This window comes from Anas acuta, chromosome 3, assembly GCF_963932015.1.
Source record: "Anas acuta chromosome 3, bAnaAcu1.1, whole genome shotgun sequence".
Lineage (NCBI taxonomy): Eukaryota > Metazoa > Chordata > Aves > Anseriformes > Anatidae > Anas > Anas acuta.
The window spans coordinates 90,453,978-90,474,446 of record NC_088981.1 but is presented as its reverse complement, the minus strand read 5'-3'; the positions used below and the strand labels follow the sequence as shown (position 1 = coordinate 90,474,446).

Below are 20,469 nucleotides of genomic sequence, written 5' to 3'. Positions count from 1 at the left end.
ATTTCCAGCTATGCTGTCTAGCTGCTCTGTTTTGAAGCAATTCTTTTCTCTGCGGAAACAGAGATGTGATGGGGACAGTGATGCTTGTTCCTACTGGAATGAGTTCTCCCATTCCTGTCTAACTAAAATTAGTAAACTTCATAGATACAGTGAATGTTATTCATTGTGAAAGGGGTCAAGAAAGTACTATGGCCAGGCTACTGTTTTGTAATGTCTTGAGATGCTCATTCGTATCTTTATCATTCATACCAAAGTAAGTTTAATTATCACTAAATCATCTTTTGCCAAAAAAGTTATTTAAAGTACACAGTGAACACAAAGTGGTTCAAATGTAACCACTTCTGTGCCAATATTTTCATCCATGTCTTTCTCTTTCTCTAATATTTTTCTTCTCCTCTCCAGTCTTTCTCTCTAGCCAGTCTCTTTAATTGTAGTATTCACAGCAGGAAGAAAGAAAAAAAGCTCTGATCCATAGTTTAGCTATCCTGACAGATGGATCCCATGGTACAGAGCCATGTGGGAGCAGTTCTTGAAGAGTTGCTGCCTGTGGACAGCCCCCGCAGGCTCAGTTTGGGAAGGACGGCATCCCATGGGAGGGACCCCATGGGGAGCAGGGGCAGAGAGTGACCGTGAAGGAGCGGTGGGGACAAAGCATCAGGGACTGACCGCAGCCCCCATTCCCCATTCCCCTGTGCTGCTTAGGGGAGGAGGTAGGAGAGGGTGGGTGGAGGGAAGGTGTTTTTGACTTGCTTTTAGTTCTCACTGCTTTTGTCTACTATCAGTGGGTACTAAATTACACTGATCTTCCTTATACTGAGTCTGGTTTGTCTGTGATAGTAACTGGTAACGAATCTCCCTGTCCTTATTTCAACCCATGAACCTTTTTTCCTCATGTTTTCTCTCCCCTCTCCTGCAGAGGTCCCTTCCACCCTCAACCATTCTGTGAAATATTAGCTCAAATGTATATGGGGTTATTTAATATATATTATATGCATACATATATTTATTGATATAGCAAACCTATTGATACAGTGATTCAGTAAACAAATAAATCCTTACTTACTACTAGGTAATACACATCTTCCTTGGAAGAAGGAAAAAAATAAGAATTTTTATGATGGCATTTTGACAAATGTTTTCAAATAACAACTTTTTAATAGACTCTATTCATTATAATTATGAACATTTATGTTCCTCCTTCTTTGGAACAAGAAAAACAGAAAAGCACTTATTCATTATTTTGCCCTCTGTAAAAATTCAAATTTCTACCACCTACTTTTTTCCCCCCACTGATTCCTGTTTTATTATTCAGCCAGTTTGCACCAAGGAAGTCCAAACAGATCCTCATATACCCTATCTGGTAGACTTCCCATTGGAAAGAGCTTCAGGAAACAAGCATGTGAACTCCTGTGAGTGCACATCAGTAATCTATAAATTTATTTTTTCAGTTAAAACTAACTTGGTTCCTAAACCTGGCAAGAACTGGAATTAAAAAACAGATTCTTCTCATTTTTTTTCAGTGCATGCCACCTCTCTGGAGGAGATACTTGAAAATGATACGATTAAGGCATTGCACAAGCTTCACAGCATCCTGCTTTTTAAAAATTCTACTAAGATGACTTCAGTGTTTGCATTGCCAATGTAGTAACTTGAGTCCCATCTTAATTTCTGAACCTAGACAGCTGCAGATATTGAAAACTGTTGAGAGATCACAAAAAAAAAAAAAAAAGAAAAAAGAAAAAAAAAGTGCAAAACCAATTAAAGTGCTAACCAGCATAAATTTAGAAGTGGGATGACAACTTGCCTCAACTTTATGATATTGTGCTATAAAAAAAGTCTTTAACCTTTTCTAAACCTTGTATCAAACATCATTAAATAGCTGGAAGGAACATAAAAGGAGACACCTGCTTGCTGACAAAAAAAGAAATCAAAGGTACTCAAGACATAGACTTTATTCTTCCAGTAAATGCCTGAGAGCATTTACCAAACACAAACAAGGAATTCTCAGAAGTGGAGTAAGTTGAAAACAGCAAAACAGACAAACTTTAGAGTGAGAGACTGATCTTTTTTATTTTATTTTATTTTTTATTTTTTATTGGCCCTTTTCAATCAGTTGAATATTCAGTATGCAAGAAAAATATATTCATTTCAGTGAAGCACTGCGAATGACAAATTATGTCTTCTGTTTCCTATTTTCATTACAACTAACTAACTTCTGGCACTATTCTACAGTTACTTGGAAGGCAAAGGTGGACACATCACTTTTTAGAAATGTCTATGTTCCTGTTTATTATTAAGACCAAACAAGAGTTATATTTCCTACAGCAAGAGCATCACAAGGAAATTAGTTGATGAAAAATCAGAAAAATCCTAAGACTACTTAGTGAGAAATAAAGTATATAGTGTTTGAAGTACATATTTGAAGTTCATGAAAGAAGCCAGAACATCAACAACCTTGCAGGAAGCAGCATCTCAGGGAATACCTATCCAGAATGACAAATACTTGTTTTGGCAAAACAGTTCTGGAAGAAGTTCAAGAAGGGAGAAATATACAACATGTATACATGACATACACAACATTTTTGCATATCAGTTTTATAACAGATGAGCCATTTTTAATGATGGGCATAAATGAAAGTTTGGAAGGGCTTATATATTTTGTGGGATTAAGAAATATCCATATTTAATGTAAAAATGTTTGAAAATAATCTTTGGGAAGGATCTTAACCTTATGCTTCAGGGCAGTCACTTCCAGTGACCCATTAAACTGAGATCTGTTTGTAGTGGTAGATGAAGAGTTGGGAAAAAGAAATCTTGTTTATCTATTGAGTCCTTCAGGCATTCCTCCAAAGTCTGGTTACAGTATAATAGAGAACAAGATGAAGCTGAGGTCTGATGTTAAATGGCATTTTCCGTCTTCCATTTTGTCTCCCCAAATTCCTTCACACAATAACTAGTACAAAGAACTATGCACTGAAATTACACAGAGCTACTGGAAGTGATAGTGACAGTGCACAAGAAAGTTTTGCAACAGCACTCAAAAGCTGAGGAAGAATATTTTACAAAGGTTGGATGACTTGTTTCTAGCGTTAGTGCTTCCTAAAATAAGATTACCTTCATAGATGGAGAAAAAGAAGAATCTGTTCTGGGAACCATGGCAGCCATTACCTGGTACTATAGGACAGTAACTTTAGAAGGGGAAAAGTTGCCCCACTGAGATTAATTTCTACAGAAAAGTACTACTTCTCCAGTGCAGATGCATGGAAACTTTGTGAAAAGAACACTGGCCTTTAGTTATGTCCTAAAAATTGAAAATGAGAGTTTCACTATGAAACCTTCAGGAAAGAATGAAGGACCTCAAGTAAGACCATGTACAGAGATCTTATTTAATTTCATTTACATTAATATGCGCATTTCACAATACTTTAGAGAAATTCAAGTAGAATTACATTTTATGTCATATTTGGACACAGAACTCAACACCTTTTATACACTTTTAAATATGAGTAGATGTTAAATGCTAGTTAAAATTACAACAGACACAGTAACTTCTGGGGACTTTTCTTTGGTAAAGATGCCAGTCTTATTTGGTGATCTCAGCAGAACATGTCTGAGAACCTGTTATGAACATACGCACTATTTTTGATTTCCACAAATTTATCTTAAATGCCACAGGAGAGGCAGTTAATGGTATGTTTGCATTCTACACTCAGCAGCATGGATCTTGACCATTTTAGAATCATGATTATTTCAGATAATATAAATTCACGTATACATTCTGAAGATAAACTGCATCACTGAGCTCTACATCTAAACGTCTTTTAAAGACTTCCAGGGATGGTGACTCCACCACTTCCCTGGGCAGCCTGTTCCAATGTCTAACAACCCTTTCGGCAAAGAAGTTCTTCCTAAGATCCAACCTAAAACTCCCTGGCACAACTTTAGCCCATTCCCCCTCATCCTGTCACCAGGCACATGGGAGAACAGACCAACCCCCACCTTGCTACAGCCTCCTTTAATGTACTTATAGAGAGTGATAAGGTCACCCCCTGAGCCTCCTCTTCTCCAGGCTGAATAAGCCCAGCTCCCTCAGCCGCTCCTCGTAGGACTTGTTCTCCAGGCCCCTCACAAGCTTCGTCGCCCTTCTCTGGACTCTTTCAAGCACCTCAGTGTCCTTGTAGCGAGGGGCCCAAAACTGAACACAGTACTCGAGGTGCGGCCTTACCAGAGCCAAGTACAGGGGGACAATCACTTCCCTAGCCCTGCTGGCCACACTGCTGCTTATGCAAGCCAGGATGCTGTTGGCCTTCTTGGCCACCTGAGCACACTGCTGGCTCATATTCAGCCAACTATCAACCAATACTCCCAGGTCCTTCTCCGCCAGGCAGAAGGACCTGATGACACAGGCTCTCAGACACTTCCAAAGTGTCTCAGTGCTTCATAAAAAAGCAGCCAAATTAGATGAACTAAACCCATCCTTGTGTTTTCCGTGTCCAAAAAAAAATCATAGATTATTTTAAACTGTTGCTTATTTATAAACAGAGTCAAACTCCAAGGTAGTAACCACATTCATGCATACTGACACACACATGTGCCTGTCAAATATTGGAGACTAACTCTGAAATGCCCATTTTCAATGCTGAACTTGGATGGAAGAAGAGTTTTACTTATCATTCTTAGTTTCCAAAATGACAGTAACCTGAATAATGTTCTCCTTTCCATTTTCCTTTCCCATTTCAATTTCCTTTTCCTTTTCTTTCTCCTTCCTTTTCTCTCCCTTTCCTTTTCTCTAAAAAGTAATAATCTGTACAACTGAATAACAAAGTGAAAGAACTTGTGCTAAAGAAAAAAAAAAGGTAAAAATGTTAGTTAAATCTTACTTTTTTCAGACCTAATTTTCTCTCTGTCTTCATGGAGATTATAACAAAACCAAGAAACCAGAAGCTACACCGTAACTTTTTCATATAAAAAGATAACAACAAGAAAACCTGTGGGAATTGTTATTTCATACAATGATTTTAAAGAGACTGCCCTTTAAATTCTTGAGGCAACAAAATGTTTATGGAGAAGGGCATGCAGTTTGGAAGAAGCCTTTCTTATATGGACAAGTTGAAACATGCACTATTGCTTCTACATTAGTTTTAAAATAAGAAATAATAGTTGCTCTTGATTTTTTTACACTTCTAGAGATCATTCAGCATTGTAAAAATTGACATTAATTTATTAATTCATGAAGACGCTCGGGAATTCTTGTAACTGTATCTTCTTATCTGAGGTAACAGTTTTCATAGCCTCTTTTTTAACTTATGGACTGGTCCTGAAGATACAAGGTAATGACATTTCTTACGTTCCTAAAATGCAAGTAGGTTGGCATTGTACAAAAGAGTAAATAAAGAACTTTAAACAGTAGCAAGCTAAATTTTTTCTCTATCAAATAACTTCTGAATATAAACAGCTATCATTTTTTTAATTTATAATTTTTATGATAGATCTACTGCTGTTTTTGTTAACAATTACTACTATAGTACAAACTAATTATTAACATGATGTGTCCCATTTGTGTATATGCACTCAGAATATGTATCTTAGAAAGAAAAAGAAAAAAGAAGAATGCTACAAATATAAGTTTTTGAAGACAGTGACAGCAAAGAGCATCAAAGGTGATGTTTTGTGTTTGAACCACTTGTGCAACATACTTTAGTATTCTATATGGAATTCTGAATAAGCAGCACTTTACATACTAAAGCATTTTGACATTTTAAATCTTTTTGCAGGTGTTGAATTTTATTTGGGCATGCATGTTTTGGGTAATGTTGAATTAAATATTCTCTGTGTGTGGCTAGAAAGAACTGAAATGTTATGTTACAGGCACATTCCCAACTGTTCAGTCACTACATCTTCTATAAGTGGGTTTGCCTTGCAATGGCTTCTGTTTCACAAAGTCAGAAAACATGATAGAAACATACACATGGGGAAGGGATATCCTGTATCTTTCAGGCAATGCATTTTTAGAATGTTTGCTTAAGAAAAAAAAGGCAAAACCACCACCACCAACAACAAAATATAACAACTGGTAATATCCAATCAGATATAAGCTTTAAAATGGCTTTATTCCAAGGCTGGACAGCTGGGTGATTTGTACTGGATTTGTATTCTGGTATTGGTCTGTGCTTCTTGTATTAGTATTGTTTACCTTATTTCCACACACCATTTTCTGCACTATTGTAGACATTGCTAATCCTCTAGCAGATTACACTTTACCAATTGTCCTGTTATGTCCCGGTATGACAAATGTCCTGGATTGTCCTGAAACCAGGACACTGATGAATCTTAAAACTTTAAAGGGTAGGGAGTCTGGGCAAATTTACCTAGATGAAGTACTACCATTTTAAATATCACTAGTAAAATGCAACAAGACAAAACATGTATCTGTTCCAAATAAGAATCCCCCAACACGGAAGTCATACTTCTGATATGTTTCCTAATGCTTTGCCTTTCTTCATATTCCACTTTTACAGCCTCTTAGCATTTAGCATTTACAAGTTTTCCTATTTCTTTTTTTCCAATTTAATTGGAAAAATGACTCTGTAGATGCTTTAAATGGTTTGATATAATGCTTGAATATCAATATAAATGTCCATTTGAGTGACAGAACACTGATTTTTCTGCATTTTAGAGCTCCAGGGGACACAGGTATAGCAGCTATTCCATCAGACACATTGCACACATTAAAGATCCCTAGACACATTAACTGTTTATTTTAAATACTCATTCTATATCCTGTGATTTTGACCTTCTGGTAAAATTGCTAGTATAACAGAAACAGTTCTAAAATGGATGTGTTGCTTCTTAACAGCTATAAAATGTTCCTTTAACTTTCCTGCAATATCATAAAAAAGAGCAACATATCAATTTGATTCAATCTGAATAAGCAAGGCATATATTCATCAAAACTGATTAGAAAGTAGGCAAGTTAGGCATGCCAAATCTTCTTTTCAACAAGATTTCTAAAAACTATTCCTAAAATCATTCAGAACTATAATTCACTTGGCGAATTATTTTTAAATTACTTACAGATTTTAATTATGATTACAGTTTTGCTTCTAGTTGAAAGTGTAGAGATATGTTAAGAGTACCAGATAGCATATGCAGTTTATTAAATCCACAGCTAACTTTTATTAGCACGTAACAGACTATGGTGTACTTGTTCTCTTTTATATATAAACTTGTAGTGTGTATATAAGGAATACGACTACATATGCAGAAAAGTAAGAAAAATACAGCTCATTATATATATTTTTATTATACCGCTTCTTTTGATATTATTACATTGACAAGTATTATACGTGCACTTTTCATTACAAAATGGAGTAAATGGTTAGAAATTGTCACTAACATAATCACCTATTCTCACTGGTCTCACAATAAAGACAGGATTTTGATTAAAAAAAGAAGTGCAATATAATCATGCACATATATGATTACTTATCGGTAAAATAATTAAACATGGAAGTAGTATATGTGCTTGCTAGTATGCCAACTTCATCTAACCACTCTACATAAGAAATACCACCACCTTAAGCATAAATGGAAACCCCTGTTTCCTCTCCTCCCAGCATCAATAAAATGTCAGGCATTATTGTGGCAGGAACAGAAAGAAAACACCACTATGCCACTGTGTGAATCACAGTTTGGCCCATACCTTGGATAGTGTACTTGTCTCTTTATTTCAATGAAGGTAAAACAGAAATTGAAAAGGCTTGGAAAAGAGCAACAAGGATAACCAGAAGCTGGGAAGTTGGGATGGCTTCCATAGGAAGAAGGACTGGGAAAGCCAGAAATCATTTGCCTGGACAGCAGGGGGCATTGAGCAAATATGGGAATGGCCCACAAAAGCACAAAGAGGATGGCTTGGAATCAGCCCATCATTCTCCTTTTTCACATTCATATGAGGGGGCGTGAAATGAAGCTATCCGGAGCAATGCTGAACATTAAAAAAAGAAAGTTGTTCCTCGTACGGAAGGCTAGACCTGTGGCACTGCCTGATGAATGGTATTGTCATATCATCTCTGGACACTGCCTAGCTGTCAACTCCTGCTCAGAAGAGGAGTTTACACAGGTTCCAGGGAAGACGGTTATATAGCTAAGAGACTCACTATGCCCTACTAAGCAAACCACAAGATGCTCAGGAACCCCCCTAACTATTTAAAGAGGTTCTGATGTTCCACTGGAGTCACTCCTTCTGTATCACGAAATGCATTTCTTCCTACCTTTATCTCAGTGCTCTGAGAAACTTGCATAGCTCTGTGTAATGTGTACACTACAGCTTTGGTCAGACCATGTAAACTGTCTATCATCTGCTGAATGAAAGGAAGCCTTTTAGTTAACAATCTGGCAACAGGAGCATGCCTTTTCTGTTCCACAGCACATAAGATCTGAGTGGCTCTCAAAATGACTACTTTATCATTAAGTCACTCTTTGGGTTGATGAGGGCACACAGCTGTGCAAATGCTTCACAAGTTCAGGATTTTGAAGTACAGGAGAAGCTTTTTACTACTGCCTGGAGGTACAGTTGACACACAGAGTTCCAAAGAATAGCTTTTTCTCCTTTGGGATGAAGGACTGAATGTATACTATTGATAAAGAAAATTTCTGTTTAAAAAAGAAACAGTAGGTGGCATTGTGTCTTGCCATCTAGTTCACTAGGAAGCCATAAGGGAAACAATAATACAATACATATTCCTAGCAGCAAAAGTTGGAAGTGTTCACAGTGCCTTCTATCACTGACACAGGCCCAATTTCAAAATTTCAATCTTACTTTTTCAAGGTGGACTCCAGCAGTACAGCAATATATGCGTTTGTCAGCTTCACACTGGACTATTACAATTTGCCAAGGACAATTTCATACAGAGAAATGCAAAGCTCCATTAATGTAAAGTGTGACTGCAACCATGTGAAGATGCATTTCTTCAAGACTGAACTTTATTTTGATTTGCAATCCACAATATCTTTCAATTTAAATAGATGGCTTTCACTTATCAAACCCTAAACAACTTTGATTTTTCAAAACCACAGGGATCAACTCCTTTAGCATACCATGACAGAATCAAGTAACAGAGGTTTTTAGGATACAGATGCCTAGATACATGTAGCCATGCAAGACTGCACCCCCAAACTCCCCCAAACAATTATGTGCTTCAGTCTATTGTTTACCTCACATATGCTCTAAGAAAAAGCATTCTATTTTACCATTTCTTATCTTATATTCCCTTTGCATGACAAAGTGTGGTGGTTTTACTCAGGCGGGCAGCCGAGCTCCACCACAACCGCTCTCTCACTCCCCGTCTCTCCTCAAAAGTAAGGGGGAGAAAATACAACACAGAGAACTCGAGGTTTGAGATGAGAAAGGTTTAATTAAAGGGAAAGGGAATGGGGAGGAAAAACAGAAGCAAAAGAAACAATCAGTCCGCGCGGAAGCACAGAGAGAGAAAAAAATTATTCTCTACTTCCCATCAGCGAGCGGTGTTCGGCCACGGCCTGGGAAGCAGGGCCTCAAACACGTAGTAGTTGTTCAGGAGGAACAGCCCCCTCCCCCACGAGAGCCCCCCCTTTTATTGCTGAGTGTGACATCAGGTGTTATGGAATATCCCTTTGGTTGGTTTAGGTCAGCTGCCCCGGCAATGTCCCCTCCCCATCACTTGCCCACCCCCAGCCTGCTGGCTCTTGAGGGCTTGGAAGGAATCCTGATGCTGTGCCAGCACTACGCAGCAATAGACACAACACTGGAGTGATATCAGTGCTGTTCCAGCTACGAGTATAGAGCACAGCACTGTGCGGGCTGCTGCAGGGAAAAGGTGACTCCAGCTCAGACAGACCCAACACACAAAGCTAGAGCATGACAAGTTGTTCAGACTCATTTTCTGTCCATACAGTATCCCCATTCTTCAATTTTTTTTGTCTCTTTCCTGGATTCCTGAAGAGGCCCCACTTAGTTATGAGGCCTGGTTCTCCAGTGGCACACCTTGATCACACAGATCGAGCAAATTAAAACACAAGGGAAATGGAAGCAAGTTATTCTCAAATCTGAGCTCTGCTTCCTCATCAGTTGAATGCAAGAATATTAGTGTATTGATTTCTATTTATTTTCACCAGATTTTCCTAAGCAACAGAGTAAGAAGACTGCAGGACAGCTTTTTTTTTTAATTCCATGTTCTGCATGTTCAACTTTAAATAAAGAAAATGTATACAAGAATGTAATGTAACATTCATACAATCTGATCTTCCTGATATAAAAAAATGGAGGAGTGGTAACAAGGAGAAAATGAAAGACTTTTCTGTACTAGGACTGCTTTTGACAATGTTATTTGCTCCTTTAACTTTGTATTAAGTAATATTGGGCAATAATCTTTTACAAATTTTAGCAAATGCTTGATTAAATATATGTTAAAGATCCTTGCACCTTTCTCACATACATGTGGACTATAAAGAGCAGTATCTAGCCTTTCACTACTTACCACTGAATTCATTACAATCACTTAATGATCACAATTAAATCATAGGATCATAGAATATCTTGAGTTGGAAGGGACCCACAAGGATCATTCATTGCAACTCCTGGGGCCCCAAGGGACCACCCAAAAATAAGAACATGTGTCTGAGAGCATTGTCATAACACTTCCTGAACCCTGTCAGGCTCGGTGCCAGGACCACTGGCCTGGGAGCCTGTCCCATTGCCCGACCACTCTTCGTGTACAGAACCATTTCTTAACATCCAGCCTGACCCTCCCCTGTCCCAGCTCCATGCCATAAAAAAAAAAAAAAAAAAAAAAAGTGCTAGATTTCAAAATAAACATTTAAAATAATTGCACTTCATTTAGAGGAAATGTAGAACAATCTATTCCTATTTTAGAATTCTTCCAAACTAAAATCTCATGAGCTCTAAGAAAAACCTTGACATTGTGTTGATCAGGTATTCCATTAATCAAATATTTATTCTTAGATGCCCTTGGAATACAAAACTCAATTTCACAGAAATTGCCTTATAAGTATAAACTAGTGTCTGACAGATGACTCCAAAACAGTTTCTGTTTTAAACCAAACTATATATCAAATGTAATCAAGAAGGCAGATTTTAAAAGTACTGACCTACCTTTTTGAACCAAAGGATATGATCACACCTGTAGCCCTACACATATCTAAGACCAAAAAAGTTACATCATAGTACTAAATATTCTGAAAGCAAACAAACAAACAAACAAACAAAATTTGCAGCTGATGATCAAGGATGTAATAACAAAAAAATCACCTGTTTCGCCTAGCAAAAACATTACAAAAAACGTGCTAAAACTTGCTGGAAAAGTAACACGAAGCAACAGTTTTCAACAATTTAATCTAAAACAAGATCTGTCATAAGGTTGTTGGCATTATTTTCATGTGATCAGGCTGAAAGCACTGCAGAGATAACCTTTCTCAAAATAGTATGACTTCTGAACCTAGCCAGCAGGAAGGACCTGAAAAGCACATCTGAGAAAGGCTCTATGCATGCATGGTTGGAGAGGGAGATTTTTTTTTCCACTTTTTAAATCCCCAACCAAAGATATGAAATGGCCTTGAGACCAAAACATGCAGAAATTGGGAAGAACCAACTATGGATTAAAAATAATGAAAAATAAAATCTGGTTATTTTATGTGGAAAGTCCTCAAAATTCCTATTACTCAATATATCAACCATATGTAGGTTGTGTTGGATTGTCTACTGAAAGCCCCTCTGGGCTCCATAATAGCTTTATTATTAATTTGCTAATTTATATGGCATTCGTTGTTGTGGCAGCCAGTTGCTTTAATTAAATACGCAATACAAAGCAAGGTAGGTGGGCATTTCAGATGGTGATCTGTTTCCTGAAGCCCTGATTTAGTGGCAGTCTGCCCAGGATAGAACTGAATTACAACTCCCAGCACCTCTCTCATTTCCAATGAGTTGTTTTAAACAATGGGTTTAAAGACAGAAAGATATTTCAGATAAAACACAATTCAAGGACTATCCCAAAGGGTATTTTTTCATATTAATTTCAGGAAGAAGCCTGTAGGGTTGCTCATGTAATTGATTCCCACATAAGTCAAGGAGAGTTGGACTATTCACAGTACCACTGGGTAAAGCATCACATCCATCATAGCTGAAGCTGGCAGCGCTGCCCATAGTTAAGGCAGCCTGACACTTAGCCATTACTGGACACTTTTTATTACTTGCTATTTCCAGTTTTACCAACCACAGCAGTACAAACTTCTGAAAGGATCCTCAAAATAAGGAGACTAGAAAAGACACTGTTTTTTTTTCTTTCCTCCTGTCCACTCCACTGTGTGACAACTGGCAATGCTAGGCCTCCCCATTTGTTTGGAAGTTTGTGGCATTCTGCTAGAGTAAGAGCTGTTTTTCCCTTATTTTTCAATTACTGTCCCTTTCCATCCTCCATGTAAGTACTACTCCCCAGTTTGCACATGAGTTGTGTTCAGATTTTTTACACCAAGTAGAAGGAATGGTAGAAAAGGAGGAATGTTCACATCACAGCATAAGCAGACCTGCCTTAATGTGTTTGTTTTTTTTTTTCCCTTTATGTTTAGTATTAATTGTAGGCCTCTGGTTGCCTGGTTCTGTGAGCTGGAAGACCATGACCTGTGGAACCACAAATTTCCTCATATTGACATCAGAATTGTAAGGTATCAATTTTATCAGCTACATGTTTATACATTCATCAGGCCCGACTGAATTCATGCCACAGTACTGAGAGAGTCAGTGAGTGTTATTGCAGACCTCTCTCAATTACCTACCACAGGTCTTAGGAGTCCGGGGATGTCCCCGCTGACTGGAAACTAGCCAATGTTACCCCAATGTATAAGAAACACACAAGAGGAGACCCTGGAAATTAAAGACATATTAATCTAACTTCAGTACTTTAAAATTATGGAGATGATTATCCTGGGCATCACTGAAAAGCACTTAAAGGACCTGTTGGCTGGGCCTGATGATTTTGTTCAACCCAGAGTTGAATGCATGCTTAGTAAACTTGCTGATGACACTGGACTGGGAGCTGCCGTTGACATTGCTGACTCTCTTGAGGAATGAGAGGCCTGAAAAAGATATTTAGATGTGAGGGAACACTGGGCCATCAGCAACAGCATGGAGATTTCCCCCTTTCTTCAATCTGTTCTCCCAGAGGCCCACCCAGCATCGCGCCCTGGCCAGCAGCAAGTCCCTTTTGGAGCTGGCTGGAGCTGGCTCTGATCTGACCTAGGGCAGCTGCTGGGCTGTGCTCACAGAGGCCACCCCTGCAGCCCCCGGCTACTAAGCCCTTGCCACAAAAGCCCGATACACTACTGAAAGCAGCATGTAGAAAGAAAAAGGATAATTAGATGGTTGAAACAGTTGAGTGTTATATTGATAAAACAACTCTTTAAAAAGCCATACTTGTAAAACTTTTCTTGTATGATAACAAAACTTTTCTCCTCTCATATTCTGGAAAATGATGTCAGCAGTCAATGAAAATATTTGGTTAAATTACAGAAACCATTATGACCTGGCAGTCCATGGGCCATTTGCCTTGTTAATTCTGTTGAACACTAATGAAACTTTGTAACTTCTAATACAAGGACACAAAGGAAACCAAGTGGAAACTGAACCACAGACTGGAAGGAATAAATCTGTTTCTCAATATGAAAACATGAATGACCATACACTATTGTTTTTATCATTTGTGCATCCGCTCTCAGAATGCTAAGAAGGGGATATCCACTCAAAGGTAAAGCCTTCACACCATGCTAATCATAGGTACTCTACAGAAGAGAAACAGAGATTAAAGCTGCACATACTGATATATTTGTTCAACGTAATTCTCAGTATATTTTTCAGTGTATTCTATCTAAAATTCTATTACGACTTCAAAGTTTTGACAAATTGTGTTAACAGAGAACAAATTTAGTGTTTTCCCTCAAAATTAATAGTATTCATCTTACAGTTTTAATTTAGAATTTGATAATTAAGGCAGGATACAATTAAACTTAATGAACCTTAAGTGTAATGTCTACAAATATGTATCCAGTCAGCGTTAGGTATCTAAACTTTGATTATAGGCAATGAAGACCTAATGAGCAATAGTCAAGGGAGCCCAAGGAGCAACTCATCTCAATCTAAACTGGCTATTCAGTTGAATTCATCTGTAGGCTACTGTAAATACATTGATTAGTATTCTATTGATTTTAATATGAATATAGTCATCCAAAGTGTTAGAGAGTAGAAGAAAACAACGCTTAGGTGGAAACCTTATGTGGAAAATATTGAACTATGAAATGATCATTACCACTCAGGTCCGTGACCTTGAAACTATGGTAGATAGTTCCACTACAGTATCATCTCGGTGCATGGTAGAAGTAGAAGCAGTAAGATGTTAGGAATTAATAGGGGAGGAATAGAGAAGGAGAAAAAGAATCATTATGCCATTGTATAAATCAGGTTTGCCCACAGCTTGAATACAATGGGAAATGCAAAGTCCTGTACCTGGTCAGAATTAACCCTAGGCACCAGTACAGGCTAGCTGCCTGCCCAGCTCCATGGAATGACTCCATTGTTCAAGAATTGAACTGTACAATGCCTGTGTGTAAAACTAAGCATTACTTCTGGAGGAAGTGCTCACCAAGCCACTTTCAATAATTTACCTGCAGTCCTAGCTAACTGAGGAGGTCCCTCTTGACTGAAGGTTAGTGAGTGTGACTCCAATCTACAAGAAGGGCAGGAAGGAGGATCCAGGGAATTATAGTCTGACCTTGGTATCTGGGAAGGTTATGGAGCAGATCAGCTTGAGTGCCATCACACGGCTCATAAGGGACAATCAAGTGATTAAATGCAGACACAGTGGGTTTATAAAAGGCAGGTCTTGCTTAACTAACCTGATCTCCTTCAATGACAAGATGATCCACTTAGTAGATGAGGGAAAGGCTGTGACTGTTTTTCACTTCAATTTTAGTAAAGTGTTTGAGGTTTAGTAAATCTGTTTCCCACAGCATTCTCCTGGAGAAGATGGCTACTCATGGCTTCAACGGGTGTACAGTTCAGTGGGGGAAGAACAGGCTGGATGGCCAGGCTCAAGGAGTTACAGTAAATGGAGTTCAGTCCTATTGGCAGCCCGTCACCAGTGGCGTTCCCCAGGGCTTGGTACTGGGGCCACTTTTGTTTAACAACTTTGTGATCTGGATGAGGGGACTGAGTTGCACCCTCAGTACATTTGCAAATAGTACCAAGTTAGGCAGGGCTCTTGACTTGCTTGAGGACAGGAAGGCTTTGCAGAGGAATCTGGAGAGGCTGGATCGATGGGCTGAGTGCAGTCACAGGACACTCAACGAGGCTAAGTGCCAGGTCCTCTGCACTGGGGTTGTAACAACCCCATGCAGTGTTACAGGCTTGGGGAAAAGTGGCAGGAAAGTAGCCCAGCAGACAAGGAGCTGGGGGTGGTAGTTTGCAGCTGGCTGAGCATGAGCCATCAGTGTGCCCAGGTAGGCAAGAAGGCCAATGGCATCCTGGCCTGTATCAGAAATGGTGTGGCCAGCAGGTCTGGGGAAGGGATTGTACACGGCATTGGAGAAACTACATCTTGAACATCCTGTCCAGTTTTGGGTCCCTCACTACGAGAAGGATCTGCAGTTACGTAACTCCACGCTCAAGGTTGAGCATGTGCAGAGAACATCAACAAAGCTGGTGAAGGGACTAGAAAACAAGAATTATGAGCGGCTCATTGCTCCTCACAGTACAGTGAAGACTGGAAATGCTGTTAGGTTGGTCAAGAAATAGTGGTCAAAAACAACTGCAGTGTGTAGTAAGGAAATAGAACAATTAGACATTTATCACACACTACTATAATGTGTTCAAGTACCTTATAAAAGAGAGGAACTAAATGAAAGAACATATTTCAAACCACGTTATGACAAAATAAAAATGAAAAACATAACTCTCCAGTAATGTTGATTTCAGATGGCAAGATATTCAGTCCCCTATGTTACCCAGAAAGACTGCTTCATACACTTTGAGGTATTTTAACATATCTCCACTAGTTTCACATATTTTCTAAGAGACTTGAAAATTACAGGGTTAGTTGGAAATGACATTTCAACCTTAGCTTCATTTTAGTACCATGGTGACTCTGATGAAGATATGTAGCGTTATCTTACACTTCTTACACACTTTTTATAGTTTCATCTCTGACTGTACATTACAAAGCTATCAAATTCTTACATCCAACTAATGATCATTATTATTGTCTCAACATCTGCAGTTATTTTTTTAAATAAAACTATCACCCTTAAGCTTCACTTCTGGACATAAAACAAAATCCAGATATTGAGCACATGATTGTATATGGAAGATATTTCTGCTTCATTGTTATGTACGTTTACAAAGTGTTTTCTTAGTATTTGATATTTCTACAAGTATAGTAATGGATCAGGAACCTAGATAATAATTCTGAGCTAATGTATTTATTAGATGTAGTAGAGAATAATATATACAATCTATGGAGTAGTTTAATTTTAAGGGGGTTTTGCTATACTGATGTGCTTGAACTATGAGATTATATGTATTTAGCCAGGCAATGATGATGCTGGATCACAGAAGATTTCTTTGGACACATGACTGTGCACAGATAATAACACGAACTATCTTCTATGTAAATTTGCAAATTAATAGCTCTGAGTACAAAACACAGGAGCATATATGTATCTTTAAACACTGATTTTTCAATTTTTAGGCTCTGTTTATGCTTTAAGTTCCCATATGTAATTCTGAAAAGAAGTAGAAGATGATATTGCAGAAGATAACTAGAAGATAAAAATAAAGAGCCTGATGTTAAACAATGAATGGCTTAAAATAATATTTTTGAGCACCAGACTAAGCATTTGCATTAATTTTCTAAATTCTTAAGAGCTTCAATATTAAAAAGTGATGTTTTTCTGAGTTACAAGAAGTCTGAAGTGATATGTGGCCACATCAGCAAACTGCAATAATTAACTCTGATTATTTTATAACATTTTCAGTCTGCCAAGTCCCTTAAGTGGTATCAAATCCAATTGTGTTCTTAGAGTGCACAGAGCAACACTGCCCTGAAATCTTAGCCAATCGATGTTTATTAACTACACCAGTTAAATGGCAGTATTCTTACTAACCTGCAGTGAAAAGTTCTTCCAGGACCATCAGCACATACACCTCCATTGTGACACAAAACTGAGCTCAGCATAGATTCACTGCAAACATCAATATCAACTTCACAGAACTTGCCAGTGTATCCACTCAAGCAAACGCAAACAAATGCATTAACCAAATCTTGACAAGAACCTCCATTAATGCAGGGAACAGATTCACATTCCTGAGGAGAGAAACAACAATGCATTGACTACACAGCTTTAAAGCACATTATTTATTCATTCATGTCTACAGCAAGTGCAAGAAACTGAGTCTGGAGGTTAGGAAAGGAATAATAGCCTTTTTAATGTCTGATATGCAAGAAGCTCAAATTTTGGTCAATTTTTGTTTATATAGAGATGATTTGATTACTGCTTATACGCACTCTTGAAACTATGCTTGCTCCTCCTGATTAATCTTGCAAGTATGTGATTCCTACTCATGATTCCTTTTAAAATTTAAAACTAAAAAAAAATAATAAAATTTTAAAGAATGCTTTTAAGTTGTATTTCGTACAATTACTCCTTCTTCTGAGTTTTTAAAGTGCAATCACAGTGAAAAAAGCTACCTTAGTAAGATAATTCTGGACAGAATAAATAACTTGTACTAACCAATGTATACGAGCCCCATTCTACCAAATACTTATTGATAAATGCTAACTTTTTGATTATCAATTATTGCATAATATTGTAAACAAGAACATGTAGAAGTGTTTATGTGTTCACATAATAACAATTCCCTCTGATAAAATTAACATGGAAGTCATCAAATTCAAACCAAGAAAACTAGCCACAAATTACCATTTCTGTAAAATTAGATGGGAGTGTAATTTGTGTGATTTCCAGTGCAAATATGTGGTCTTACCCTTGAGCATATAAACCTACTTTTTGCCTATATCTGAAAGAAGTTTTATTTTGCTGCTGCCACCCAAATAGTACAGCTAAACCCAGTATTTTAAAAGGGAATTTATTCTCACAGTACTTAAACTTGAGAAGGTTTGATTTTTTAAGGATATCCAAGGGCACTTAGATTTCCTGCAGTTATTGCAGTTGCTTTGACAGAATGTAAATTCAGATACCCACAGGGAATTGTGAGAAAACAACTTATTTCCCTATAAGTTCTCCAGCTGGGTATATATAGGATGATTTATTAGTGAGCTTTACATAAACTAATTGAATTATACATCCCATAGGAAAGTTGGGGATAGTTTTATAGACTGCCAGAACTTCTGAGTCTGAAGTAGCCTTTTGCAATGTTAATTGAATTTGTTGTTGGCAAACATAAGTCATCTTTGTTTTGTTTATACAAAAATCACAATTCACAGTTCAAACTTTCTGGCTTTTTTCTATTCCACTAATTTATTTTAGTCTTCTTAATTTGTATTTACTTATACTGCTCTCTACTTCTATTTTTTTGTCTTTGCTCATTAGCAGAATATATTAATAATCTATCAATTAATGGACCGATGATTTAACTAATTATAATTAAAAAGATGTAATTCAAAAAATAGCAAAATCATCATCAAAAGTTACTAAGTATAATTTCAAAGCTCAAACAAATGTTCACAGCCTTGGCTCAGTATGCCATCAGAGTCACATCAAGTTACAAACTTACTTTTTGTTTTCTTCTGTGGAATCTATTTTTCTTGTAAAATCTTATAAAACTGCCCACAGTAATTAGTTTTTACAGTAGCATAAAAAGCACATAGTTTAGTAGATGGGATTACAGTGGAAATCTTCTGGGTTTCTGTTTGTTATAATACATTACACACCTTGGCAAGCATGTCAACAATTTCACTTCTGACTTCCTTTGGAAACCTTGGGTTAATGCCATTTGCTCAGGATGACTCACGTATGCCTTGCTTATGTATTCTGCTTGGTAGTTCCTGAGTACTTGCTTCAAATTCAGCTAGAAAGTGTCAGGTGTGGGAACCTCCCTAGCATCTTCAGTAGTAAGGACCATACCAAAGAATTCAATGAGCTTCTTTGTGCTATGACCTTATGCTGTTTGAGTGCCTATCTTTAGCCTTTGCCTCAGACAATCTCACCAGTTCCCAACCTGGCTTCCTGGCTTTGATAAATGTAAAGAGCTTTTTACAAGAATATTCTTTAACAAGGGACATTTTAATTTATTTTTCAGGTTTTTGAACTTTCATCTAACATTTAAACTAATGTCTTATGAACTTCTCTGTTTTCCTCATTTGGGCATGCTTTCTGTTTGTTAAAATACGAGTTAAAACCCCTGTGGCAGCCTTCTTAAGTTTCCCATTAATTCATTCAGGGCTTTTAGACCACTTTGTATTCTTGAATTGTGAAACACATTTTAGCTGGGCTTTTAACGCATTATTTGTTAATAGCCCCTAGGCTGCTTGTAGGTTTCTTGTGGATTTAGTTTTCTCCTCTTAAATCACCTGACAATTACATGCCTCATTTCTACAGAGTCTCCTTTCCTGAAGTCGAATGTCCCTCTGCTGTATTTATTTGGCATGCACTCTCATACTACATTCATATACCTAACTCTGCCACAGTCACTAATAGACAGCAGCTCTGTCATTAACATGTCTTGAGTAAGATATTCGTCTTTTCAGAAGCATACTGCACATTAGTTCCATTCATATTTAAAAAAAAAATGTCACTCTTCAACAGTTCCCTTTTATACCTGTCAGCATTTCCTAAGCGTCTAGTTTCAAGACTCCCCTATAACAATTTTTATTTTCATTCAATAACCTGATTCCATAATGATAAAGGTGCAATCCATTCTTGTCCAAGTTCCTCCAATTTCAAAAGATTTTCCATTTTCAAATGTCTTTGAGTTTCTTTCGTCTGCACCATCATATTACTCCTGTACTGGGGCCAAATCTCCATCTGTCTCAGGTCTCATGCGGAACTGGCAGCCTTTTAACAAAAGCTAGAAGCATGTCCCAGACTTCAGTTTGCTGCTCAGCCTGAATTTAAAGATTTAGTAGCACCCTTCCTACACTTTTCTCCATTACTGGTTTTCAACACAGGCCACAGGTCTCAGATCCTTCCCGAAGTAATGTCTCTACACATACTGATGATTTATATCCAAGGCTTCTAGCTGCCTATGTATCTACTATTTGAACAGTCCTATTTTTTTAACATACTTTCTGTTCCTAGAACTTCCTCGATGCAAGAGTATACTGTGATATAAACTAACAGACTTTCCTTATGTAAGAGATCAGATATCTGCCTGTCAGAGAAGGTACTAAGGCTTCTGTAGTCTATAGAAGC

The 20,469-nt window shown here is 37.7% G+C and overlaps 1 protein-coding gene across 1 annotated transcript in view; it reads right to left on the bottom strand.

Annotated features, from left to right (window-relative positions):
* The window catches only part of EYS (eyes shut homolog), an 830,760-nt gene that overhangs the window by 425,756 nt on the left and 384,535 nt on the right, over positions 1-20,469 (bottom strand). The window contains exon 28 of the mRNA XM_068678264.1: positions 17,203-17,402. Within this exon, the coding sequence (XP_068534365.1) occupies positions 17,203-17,402 (200 nt within the window). The remainder of the gene's footprint in view (positions 1-17,202; positions 17,403-20,469) is intronic.